Below are 12,394 nucleotides of genomic sequence, written 5' to 3' on the forward strand. Positions count from 1 at the left end.
GTAAACACTCGGATATGCAAACCTGTCAATTATTGTTGCTTGAACAAGACAGTACTTGAGAAAACATACACGAAACTCTGCAAATTTTTTTATTTTATTTTTTTTGTGGGGGGGGGGGGGGTTGCTAATGCAACTAATTTGAAAGTAAACGGCACGTTTTTTAAATAATTCCTCATACAATATAGTTGTAATCTTACACAAACTAACGTCAACAAAGGACGAAGGGGGATTTGTGGTTATGCAGCCGATGTGTTTTTTTTTTTTAAGGTTGGTTGCCGGTTACCCCCATCGTCATGGTTACCCGCTAGGTTTCTCATACTGGGGCTGACCTTGGAATCACCTCCCCCGCTGCCGCACTCTCCCTTGTCGTACCACCATTTGTTTTTCAATTTGTCCAACAGGCCCTGCTCGTTCAGTTTTAACACTGCCAAGTTTACTGGGTTTCTTGAAATGATAATAGAATAATATTGGTCAGCATTTATGGAGATGTGATACGGTGTGGCAGAGGGAGTTCACAAATAAAGTCTAAATAGCAAAAAGGAGGTACTGTTATCAGAATAATGAAAAAATAATACAAAAATAAGGCTACTAATAATGTGCCTGCCACTGTGAAATAAAAATAAAAACATTTGTTTCTAGTTCTGTATATAAAAATAATACTTCATGGCTAAACCATGATAGATTTTACCAAGCAAGACCAAGGATTCTAGGTAGGAGAACTATATAAATATCAGAACATGTCTTGGATTGGTTGCATTGGGCATGTATTTCAGTTAAAAACTAAAACAAATAGCTCCCTGGATAAGGACAAGGCATGAACAGCCAACTTGTCGATTCACTTTGCAATACTCAGTTTTCGTCAGATATCATCATTCATTGGGATATTTTTGTGGTCAGGTAAGGACTATCCAAGGCAAAACTGATATTGGGCATTGTGCTCCATTCTCTTCACCCTTTGCTGTTGCTGGTCCATTATGGACAACCCTCTCATAACTAACATGGTGGAAGGTGCTGCTGTACAGTAGTCTAATGGAAACATTATGTCAGCATGAACCTCAGCAAGCTGGAGTCTTTCTCAGTAAAACCCCGGAATTCTTTCTCTATTCAGAGAGAAAGAAAGAGTTCCGTCTGCCTAATGTATGAGTTAAATAAATCCACATCCTCTATTAGGATTTTAGTAGCATTTGTCTTTGAGAGCGGCAGTTTTCTTGTGATGCGACTGACAAAATAAAGTGATGTGACGATGATGTGGGGAAAACACGTCAGGAATAAAAACAGGAAGGAAGGAGATTATTATTATCATTTTTCAACAGGTATAGAAGGCAAGACAGGGGTGGGATGTAATGGTATGCCACATCAGATACACAGCAATGAAGGACTCTTTTAAGTCCATTTCTGTTTCATAAACATTATGGAGAACTGATCACAGTTTACAACTTTATGATAGCAGAAAAGGCTGTTGTCCGAAAATCACCTAGCAACATATTTAGAACTGATGGTTAAGATTTTTTTTCCAAATCATCAAAACCTTAAGCTCATATAGAATAGCATGTATCTGATATGGCAAAGTTGTTACAGCTCATACAGCAGTCATTTCAACATCATTTTCTACTTTCAACATACACAAACTATCATTAAAGTGCAAATATAGGCTAGTACACTGTGGCATGGGGATCACTGTTTGGTTTAAAGACGTTTTAGATGGTTATTTTTCAAGAGCTCATTTTATACAACTTTAGAGAATGTACCGTAGAATATGAAAATATCAATCGTATACACATACATCCATCCATAAAAACACCAATTCACAGAATTAGCTCAATATCTTTGGAATGTGTGTAATTTGAACCCACAGCCACAGTGTGAAACTACAATTAGTCTCAGAGTATGTACGAGTCCGTCAAAGCCCAGTCTGAACCAGCCATCACACTTGATATTGAGTGTAACTTAGAGAAAGCCTTTGTGAAACACCACTCTTTCTGTCACCTTATTAAAGATATTGGTAGACTAATAAACTAGGTAAACAACATGAGTGATCGATCAAAAAGGCTGCTAGGTGTGATTGATAAAGCCTATGTGCTTTGTCAATGGGGCCTGCAGCCCATTAATATGAGGACAATAACATCTGATTGAACACAGGTGCATTAAAAGTGATTTTTGCAACAACAAAAAATGTTTTTACTGGGTGCCTTTACCCTGAAATAACTTGTAAAATATTGGTTCATAATTGGTATTTGGTACTAAAATAAAATGGTAATTAAATCACAGGAGATGTACAGAAAAGGTAATAACTAACACCTAGGATTCTAATTCAAGTGCTATTTCTTGGGAAAATGCCGTTTTGAGATTTACTACCAAAGTGCACATCTCTAGAAGTTCTGAGATAAAACAATATATCCAGGTATTAACATCAGGGTGCATTTTAAAGTTAATTTAATTAAATAACTTTCATTTATTATCTATCAAGACTGAATTTACATTTTCGTAACAGTTATTACCCCCAATTTTCTTAGTTATTCTAAGGAGCAAGACATTACAAAATGGTATTATAACCAGTGTCTGTCTGAAGAAAGTTAAGGCCTGAACAGTCATGATTCCAATATGATGTTTGATGATATTTTATGGACTGAGTTGAGACAGTGGGGGGGACACATGTTCTAGATGCCTGGTGAGAGTGGTTACAAATCAGGAGTAGAGAATAGTTGAATGAGACTTTATCTCTTTATCTCGTAATGAGACTTTGTCTCGTAATGAGACTTTATCTCTTTATCTCTTAATGAGACTTTATCGCTTTATCTCGTAATGAGACTTTATCTCTTTATCTCTCAATGAGACTTTATCTCTTTATCTCGTAATGAGACTTTATCGCTTTATCTCGTAATGAGACTTTATCTCTTTATCTCGTCATGAGACTTTGTCTTGTAATGAGACTTTATCTCTTTATCTCTCAATGAGACTATCTCTTTATCTTGTAATGAGACTTTATCTCTCAATGAGACGTTATCTATTTATCTCTTAATGAGACTTTATCTCTTTATCTTGTAATGAGACTTTATCTCTTTATCTCGTAATGAGACGTTATCTCTTTATCTCGTAATGAGACTTTATCTCTTTATCTTGTAATGAGACTTTATCTCTTTATCTCGTAATGAGACTTTATCTCTTTATCTCATAATGAGACGTTATCTCTTTATCTCGTAATGAGACGTTATCTCTTTATCTCGTAATGAGACGTTATCTCTTTATCTCTTAACTAGCGTTATCACTGAAACAGACTAAAATGTGCATCATTTGCCCAAAGATTGTAAATTGATATATAACATCATGCTACATTTATTAAAGAAATAGTCTCTTCACTAATTATCATTTACTTTACAAAAGTGGGATAATTTGCAACTGTAACCTCAATCACCTCAAGGGTGCATTTGGCTTTCACATGTAAAACATAACAGGTGTGGTCGATCGTCACGGGGACGTGACCAGCCTACACACTGTAATACCTTAGTGCCGATCCCTTGGGCGTGGCCACTCCGTAACCCTTGGAGTCCAGGTTCCCTCCCACCTTCATGGTGTCACAGGGTTTTCTCTGCTCGATGTACTCGTTCATGGTGGACTCCAGCAGGTAGGCATACCTCCCTTTGGACTTCCTGACCCGCACCACGCCCTCGTCTGTGGTCTTCACGAACACTGACGGGTCGGCAGACTTCATGTAGGACCACATCTTCTCAAATACGGCTATTTTCGATCTCTAAGGTGCAAAAACAATCATGGGTAAAATACTGTATGTAGATGCTCTATGAGAAATGTAACCGCCTCGTCAAAAACTACTTGGAGCCACTTCATGACAGTTGATGCTTTTTCATGACAGTTGATGCTTTTTCATGACAGTTGATGACATCTAGAGCGTCATCTTTACCCTGAAGAACTCTTTGGTGGAGCCTCCGTCTAGAGTACCATAGGCGATCTCCGTCTGCTTGGCCAGGTCCTCGGCACTCTCTATGGGCGACACCATCCTCTCCACGGTGAGGAAGGCAGCCAGGTTGGCCGTGTAGGACGAGATGATGATGAGGGTGAAGAACCACCACACTCCCCCTACAATACGACCAGAGAGGGACCTAGAGAGAAGAGAGAGAGGGGTCTCTAACAATCCAAACATTGCCATCTCACATCTCAGGTAGAAGCAAAGGAAAGTGGACGTGTTGAATGAGGGAAGTGATGAATCAATGGTTCAAGAGTAACACTAATCGTTTCTTGGCACACAATGATACATTGCTTTCTGTTGACACTATACAGATAATCACTCAATCACTTGGATAATCACTCCGTTTCTCACAATGCCACAGGTATAGAGACATGTGTATTAATTGCTTTTCCTTGTTTGATTGATTGCGAGTGTTGTACAACAACAAAAAATGAAACAAAATAAGCTATATCTGTTCACACAAACATACACTATACTATGTGAAAAAATAAGCCACACAAAAATCATTGCGATCAAATCATTTAGATAATTGTAACTTCAAAAGACCTGACCCCATTCCTGGCCTAAATGCTCTGCTACAAATGTATTCTGAACTACAGCAGAGACAGTTGCTGAAACACGTCTGCTCCGAAGATCACAGCGGCGCTACAAAACAGAGATCACATTTCTGAAAACAGAAACACACATGGTTGGATTGTCCTTTGTAGGCTGCATCCCACCCAATTAGTATGCATTGTATGAAACAATCCTCTCAATTTCAGTCTGAGCGTAAACAAACATGAAAGTTGTGTGGGCTGACGGGGAAAGACAGATTGATCTGTAGAAAATGGCGTTCAGCGTTGTAGGATCTCTGAGTGCCAGTGCAGATTTCTCAAAGACGACACTCCTCTTTTGGAAGCAGCAAAGCACTAACTAAAGCAGAGGAATTGTGTGAAAAAAAGAATTGCTTTAAAAATAGCAAATTGTTGTTCTGTGTTGTTTTATGCAAAACAGAGGATAAGCTGGCTCCAGTATTTGGATTTGCCCAGCAAATTCAGGGAGAAGAACGTCCTCACCCACAGACCTGTTTCCAAATTCAGAAACCGTTCCTCTATGGAAGATTCGCTGAACAAAACCTCCTTTTATTGCCCTGAATCCCTTGTACACAATGCAGCTCACACACTAAAAGAGAATTTAAAAGCAGCGAGAACAGAGTGAGCCTAAGACTAGGTGTTGGAGGGTAGCATGTGAGAATGCTACTGGAAACTACTGCAAAAGGAAAGTAGAAAAACAATAAGCCCTTCAAACTTCAATGCGTTGACAGCTTGCAGGCACAGAGATCTTTTGAAGCCTCCGCACTCGCCAGCCAACAAGCTGATCTCCAGAGAAACAGCCTGCCAATAGTTTAAGCCACCAAGAACTGGACAGGGGATTCTCTAGGTCCAGCCCACCACAACGAGATGGGATAAAAACACCCGATGGTCGTACAGTTACACCTCCAGCATGTTGGCAGCAGGGAATGATTCTAAAATGGCTATTCATCTCTTTCAATGCAAACTAACTGGTAAACAGGGTTGATACTAATGTGAATAATAATTATAACACTACTTATAATGACAAATAAGAGGTAATGAGGTAACGATACATTTTAAAATAACAAATCATTTCCCAAGTGTGTGCTAGAGCAAACACATAAAAACACACACACACGCACGCGCACACACACGCACACAATACTCCATCATGGTGAACTGTCCTCTCCAAATATTTGAGCTCATCAGAGGGAGGTTATGTCCGTAGGTCTGTCAGCCATGTCTGGGGCGGGTAACGAGTCTCCAGAGACGATGCTGAAGTCCAAAACTTGCATTCTGTCAGTCTGTATTGTTTGAACAGAACACTGCAACGGCAGCAACACAGTTCAGATGTGACGCTGATCTCTATTTTTGACAGAACCGTTGTTAAACACTGTTAAGCATGTCATAACACTGAGGGTTTCTGGGTCACCTCTGTACAGGGAAAGGGCTGTGAGGCCCACAAGGTTGGGTTTGTGTGATTGTCTGTTTGTGTGTGTACTGTATGTACTGTTAAAGGAGTAGAATGTGTGAGAGTGTGTAAATGTTTTAGCTATGGGATGGCTGGGCGATGTGTTTGGGGAGTGTGTGTGTGTTTAACAATAGAATTGAAGTGACAGGCTATGCCTGGGGCAGGAAGAGGAGCGTTCGGGGCGTCTGGTCACACTAAGAGAGAGGTCTGACCCATACACCACCACGTCTCACTGCAGACACACAGGCAAAGGGGACTGTTCCAGGTTATACACTGACCCTTCCCCACTGTGTGCACACATACGTACTGTACATATGAACACACTTATACCTTTCTCTCCTTAAATTGATACAATATATAAACAAAAGTATATGGACACACCTTCAAATGAGTGGATTCGGCTGTTTCAGCCACATCCATTGCTGACAGGTGCATAAAATTGAGCACACAGCCATTCAACTTCCATAAACAAACATTGGCAGTAGAATTACTTTCAAAGTGGCACTGTCATAGGATGCCACCTTTCCGACAAGTAATTCCATCAAATATATGCCCTGCTAGAGGTGCCCCGGTCAACTGTAAGTGCTATTATTGTGAAGTGGAAACGTCCAGGAGCAACAAAGGCTCAGCCGCGAAGTGGTAGGACACACAAGATCACAGAACAGGACCGCCGAGCTTTAAATCACGTAGCGAGTAAAAACAAACCTGTCTGTCCTCAGTTGCAACACTCACTAACAAGTTCCAAACTGCCTCTGGAAGCAATTTCAGCACAATAACTATTCGTCGGGAGCTTTATGAAATGGGTTTCCATGGCCGAGCTGCCGCACACAAGCCCAAGATCACCGTGTGCAATGCCAAGCGTCGACTGGAGTGGTGTAAAGCTCGTCACCCTTGGATTCTGGAGCAGTGGAAACGCATTCACCATCTGCAGGTCCGATGGATGAATCGGAGTTTGGCGGATTGCCAGGAAAACGATACCTTCTCGAATGCATTGTGACAACTGTAAAGTTTGGTGGAGGAGGAATAATGGTCTGGGGCTGTTTTTCATGGTTCGGGCTAGTTCCCTTAGTTCCAATGAAATCTTAACGCTACAGCATACAATGACATTCTAGACGATTCTGTGATTCCTGTTACAGCAGCAAAGGGGGGACCAACTCCATATTAATGCCTGTGATTTTGGAAAGAGATGTTCGACAAGCAGGGGTCCACATACCTATTGGTCGTGTAGTGTATCTCCCTGGCAAATTGTTTCAAACTAATTTGAACCCTTTCATAACTCAGCTATCTTCATAAACCTCTGTATGACATACGTAAGTATGGGATCTTGTGTCCAGTAAATTACTTTAATGAGCTGTGAAAAGTTACAATAACATTAGAGATGCAGCACGCATTCCTCCAGTGGTGAAAGTGGAGCGTATGAGGCTGAGAGTGAGATCCCCCCTCAGGGCAAAAACGCAGTAGCAAACACACATCCAAGCAGACAGGAGCGTCTATCTTCGCTGAGCAGAGTCTAGCAGTACCAGGGAGGCATCAGTCTGCTGTACAGCAGGAGTGGTATGGAGGGAGGTATGGAGGGAGGTATGGTGGGAGGGAAGGAGGGGAAGGAGGTATGGAAGGAGGTATGGAGGGAGGTATGGAGGGAGGTATGGAGGGAGGTATGGAGGGAGGTATGGAGGGAGGCATGGTGGGAGGGAAGGAGGGAGGTATGGAAGGAGGCATGGTGGGAGGGAAGGAGGGGAGGTATGGAAGGAGGCATGGAGGGAGGAGGTATGGAGGGAGGTATGGAAGGAGGCATGGTGGGAGGGAAGGAGGGAGGTATGGAAGGAGGCATGGAGGAGGCATGGAGGGAGGTATGGAGGGAGGTATGGAGGGAGGTATGGAGGGAGGTATGGAGGGAGGTATGGAGGGAGGCATGGAGGGAGGTATGGAGGGAGGTATGGAGGGAGGCATGGTGGGAGGGAAGGAGGGAGGTATGGAGGAGGGAGGTATGGAGGGAGGCATGGTGGGAGGAAGGAGGGAGGTATGGAAGGAGGCATGGGGGAGGTATGGAGGGAGGTATGGAAGGAGGGAGGTGGTGGGATGGAGGGAGGTATGGAGGGAGGTATGGAAGGAGGCATGGAGGAGGGAGGCATGGAGGGAGGTATGGAGGAGGCAGGAGGGAGGTATGGAGGGAGGTATGGAGGGAGGTATGGAGGGAGGCATGGTGGGAGGGAAGGAGGGAGGTATGGAAGGAGGCATGGAGGGAGGTATGGAGGGAGAGGTATGGTGGGAGGGAAGGAGGGAGGTATGGAAGGAGGCATGGAGGGAGGTATGGAGGGAGGTATGGAGGGAGGTATGGAGGGAGGCATGGTGGGAGGGAAGGAGGGAGGTATGGAAGGAGGCATGGGAGGGGAGGTATGGAGGGAGGCATGGTGGGAGGGAAGGAGGGAGGTATGGAGGGAGGTATGGATGGAGGAGGGAGGTATGGAGGGAGGTATGGAGGTATGGAGGGAGGTAGGGGAGGTATGGAAGGAGGCATGGTGGGAGAAGGAGGGAGGTATGGAAGGAGGCATGGAGGGAGGTATGGAGGGAGGTATGGAGGGAGGTATGGAGGGAGGGTGGGAGGGAAGGAGGGAGGTATGGAAGGAGGCATGGAGGGAGGTATTGAGGGAGGTATGGAGGGAGGCATGGTGGGAGGGAAGGAGGGAGGTATGGAAGGAGGCATGGTGGGAGGGGTATGGAGGGAGGTATGGAAGGAGGCATGGAGGGAGGTATGGAGGGTGGGAGGGAAGGAGGGAGGTGAGGATGGAAGAAGGGAGGTATGGAGGGAGGTATGGAGGGAGGTATGGAGAAGGCATGGTATGGAGGGAGGCAGGAGGAGGTATGGAGGGAGGTATGGAAGAGGCATGGAGGGAGGTATGGAGGGAGGTGGATTGGAGGGAGGTATGGAAGAAGGCATGGAGGGAGGTATGGAGGTATGGAGGGAGGTATGGAAGAGGCATGGAGGGAGGCATGGTGGGAGGGAAGGAGGGAGGTATTAGAGGGAGGTATGGAAGAAGGCATGGAGTGAGGTATGGAGGGAGGTATGGAAGAAGGCATGGAGGGAGGTATGGAGGGAGGTATGGAGGGAGGTATGGAAGAAGGCATGGAGGGAGGTATGGAAGGGAATGGAGTGAGGTATGGAGGGAGGTATGGAAGAAGGCATGGAGGGAGGTATGGAGGGAGGTATGGAGGGAGGTATGGAAGAAGGCATGGAGGGAGGTATGGAGGGAGGTATGGAGGGAGGCATGGAGGGAGGTATGGAGGAAGGGCATGGAGGGAGGTATGGAGGGGCATGGAGGGAGGTATGGAGGGAGGTATGGAAGAAGGCATGGAGGGAGGTATGGAGGGAGGCATGGAGGGAGGCGGTATTGACACTTTCTCACTGCCTTGATCACGCCAGTAAATCCCTATTCCGTATTTCACATGGTAAAACACAGTCTGTTGTCAATACCTTAAACCATTTCACATAGTAAAACACAGTCTGTTGTCAATACCTTAAACCATTTCACATGGTAAAACACAGTCTGTTGTCAATACCTTAAACCATTTCACATGGTAAAACACAGTCTGTTGTCAATACCTTAAACCATTTCACATGGTAAAACACAGTCTGTTGTCAATACCTTAAACCATTTCACATGGTAAAACACAGTCTGTTGTCAATACCTTAAACCATTTCACATGGTAAAACACAGTCTGTTGTCAATACCTTAAACCATTTCACATGGTAAAACACAGTCTGTTGTCAATACCTTAAACCATTTCACATGGTAAAACACAGTCTGTTGTCAATACCTTAAACCATTTCACATGGTAAAACACAGTCTGTTGTCCATACCTTAAACCATTTCACATGGTAAAACACAGTCTGTTGTCAATACCTTAAACCATTTCACATGGTAAAACACAGTCTGTTGTCAATACCTTAAACCATTTCACATGGTAAAACACAGTCTGTTGTCAATACCTTAAACCATTTCACATGGTAACACACAGTCTGTTGTCAATACCATTTCACACAGTGGTAAAAAACACACATGTCTGTTGTCAATACCTTAAACCATTTCACATGGTAAAACACAGTCTGTTGTCAATACCTACCATTTTCAATGGTAAAACCATTGTTGTCAATACATTTCACATGGTAAAACACCATTTGCAGATCTCACTTTTCAGCAAAACTCTAAACACATTCTCATTCTCAAAACACATTCTGCACTCTAATGCACATGTCATCCATACTGGTAAACACAAGTGGCAACAATCAAATACAAATAGAGAACACATGTCATTGATTGAACACAACCACTCAAAATTGATTTAACCTGTTTAAAATGATGCGACACATCCAATATAAGCCAGTTCAGAGAGCAAACAGGTTGTTGAAGGTGGGAAGGAGAAAGTCTGAGAATGGATACTGTAGTACAGTGCATTGTAGGCTGTATACTGTAGTACAGTGCATTGTAGGTTGTATACTGTAGTACAGTGCATTGTAGGCTGTATACTGTACAATGGATGAATTATATGGCCCTGAACATTGTGCTTTCCATTTATTAACAGTACTGACTGCTCAATAGATTTTGACTGGTTGCAGGTTCATATCAACAAAGAACAAGAATTTCAGTATCACAGAGACAAAGGACAAGTTTGTGAGATGCAGGGTACAGTACTGTAAAAATAGGGGTACAAGGAGGAGGAAGAACAGAAAACAAAATTGCAAAGAGCAAAGCAGAGTAGTAATTTCTGATCAATTTTGAGCTACTATGATAGAACATGTTTTCGCTCATCAAAAGACAATGAAGGAAAAATATGAATATTTCTTTAGATTTAAAAATGTACTTCTCCCTGAGAATTGTATGTTTTGAACAATGTGTTTTCTATTTCCGGTGTATTGTTTACTGACTGCTTGAGAGTGTATATCATTTTGATCACTTTGTTTATGATTTGAGAGCAGTGTTTGATTTTGAAAACAGGTAAAACTGTTTTGAGGCGAATGTTTCATTTTGCAAGAGGAGTCAGAGGTTATGTAAATAGTGCTTGAAGATGAGGTTTTGTGTTTAATGTTTTCAGGAAATGGAGCAAGGTTTCAGAAATTGTGTTTTAGCAATTGAGAAAAACTGTAAGAGAGTCACTATGTGTTTGAGACATGAATGTAACTCATCTGTGCTCTGGCCTCATGGGTAAAGAGGTCCTTATCCCACTGAGTTTCTCCATTACTGTATAACCCCATGAGGTAGCAGGGAAGTGAATCACCACTATTTGTCAGGTTTCCCCTCCTTTATTTGTCAGGTCTCCCCTCCTCTGACAGCCTGGGAGACGAAGTCAAATCACCAGTCCGCCAAGAGGCTTAGACCATGAAACCCAAATGATTCACACAGGAGAGAGAGAGAGAGAGAGAGAGAGAGAGAGAGAGAGAGAGAGAGAGAGAGAGAGAGAGAGAGACTGCTCCCAAGTCAACTGAGGAGAGGGGAAACTGATGTTTTAAAGCAGAAAACTGAAGAGAAGACCAGCGAAGGGAAGATAGAAGATCAATGTCTTCGTAATGATTTCATTTAGAGGAATCAACCATCTGCAGTTCACGACTGTGCCTCGTTGGTCAGTATAGGGGGACTGGGGGAGGGAAATAAGCTTTTACAGTACAAACTAAGACAAAGTAAGACTTGGATTGTCCTTGGAATGGCCAGCGTTAAAGGTTTCTTCTCCTGAAGCTTAGAAATTCTGTCTGGGTTAAATTGGATGCATCTATGACCGAGAAAACAACATCTGTCACAGGCAGCTTTCTGCAAATGTAATCTAATTTGGGCCCATTAGGCAGCTTTCTGCAAATGTAATGTAATTTGAACTCATTAGTTCCCTCAAAGCAGAAGGATACACATGTCCACCTAAATGTCAGGCAGTGACTGAGGAGCCAGCAATTAGAGCAAGCCAAGCGCCCAGGGGCCTTACTTTATAATGAGGAGGGGGAGGAGGAGGAGGAGGAGGAGGAGGAGGCGGAGGAGGAGGAGGAGGAGGAGGAGGAGGAGGAGGGAGGAGGAGGAGACGGAGGAGGAGGCGGAGGAGGAAGAGGAGGGAGGAGGAGGAGGAGGAGGAGGAGGAGGAGGAGGAGGAGGCGGAGGCAGTGACTGAGGAGCCAGCAATTAGAGCAAGCCAAGCGCCCAAGGGCCTTACTTTATAATGAGGAGGAGGGGGAGGAGGAGGAGGAGGAGGCGGAGGAGGGAGGAGGAGGAGGAGGCGGAGGCGGAGGAGGGAGGAGGAGGCGGAGGAGGAGGAGGGGGCGGAGGAGGAGGAGGAGGAGGGAGGCGGAGGCAGTGACTGAGGAGCCAGCAATTAGAGCAAGCCAAGCGCCCAGGGGCCTTACTTTATAATGAG

General features: G+C 43.9%; 1 protein-coding gene across 1 annotated transcript in view; it reads right to left on the reverse strand.

The window, feature by feature from the left end:
- gria1b (glutamate receptor, ionotropic, AMPA 1b) overlaps positions 1-12,394 on the reverse strand; it is a 130,379-nt gene that overhangs the window by 7,506 nt on the left and 110,479 nt on the right. The window contains exons 12-13 of the mRNA XM_064982395.1: positions 3,917-4,115; positions 3,501-3,748 (exon numbers count right to left, since the gene is read on the reverse strand). Of these exons, the coding sequence (XP_064838467.1) occupies positions 3,501-3,748; positions 3,917-4,115 (447 nt within the window). The remainder of the gene's footprint in view (positions 1-3,500; positions 3,749-3,916; positions 4,116-12,394) is intronic.

This window comes from Oncorhynchus masou, chromosome 12 (assembly GCF_036934945.1).
Source record: "Oncorhynchus masou masou isolate Uvic2021 chromosome 12, UVic_Omas_1.1, whole genome shotgun sequence".
NCBI lineage: Eukaryota > Metazoa > Chordata > Actinopteri > Salmoniformes > Salmonidae > Oncorhynchus > Oncorhynchus masou.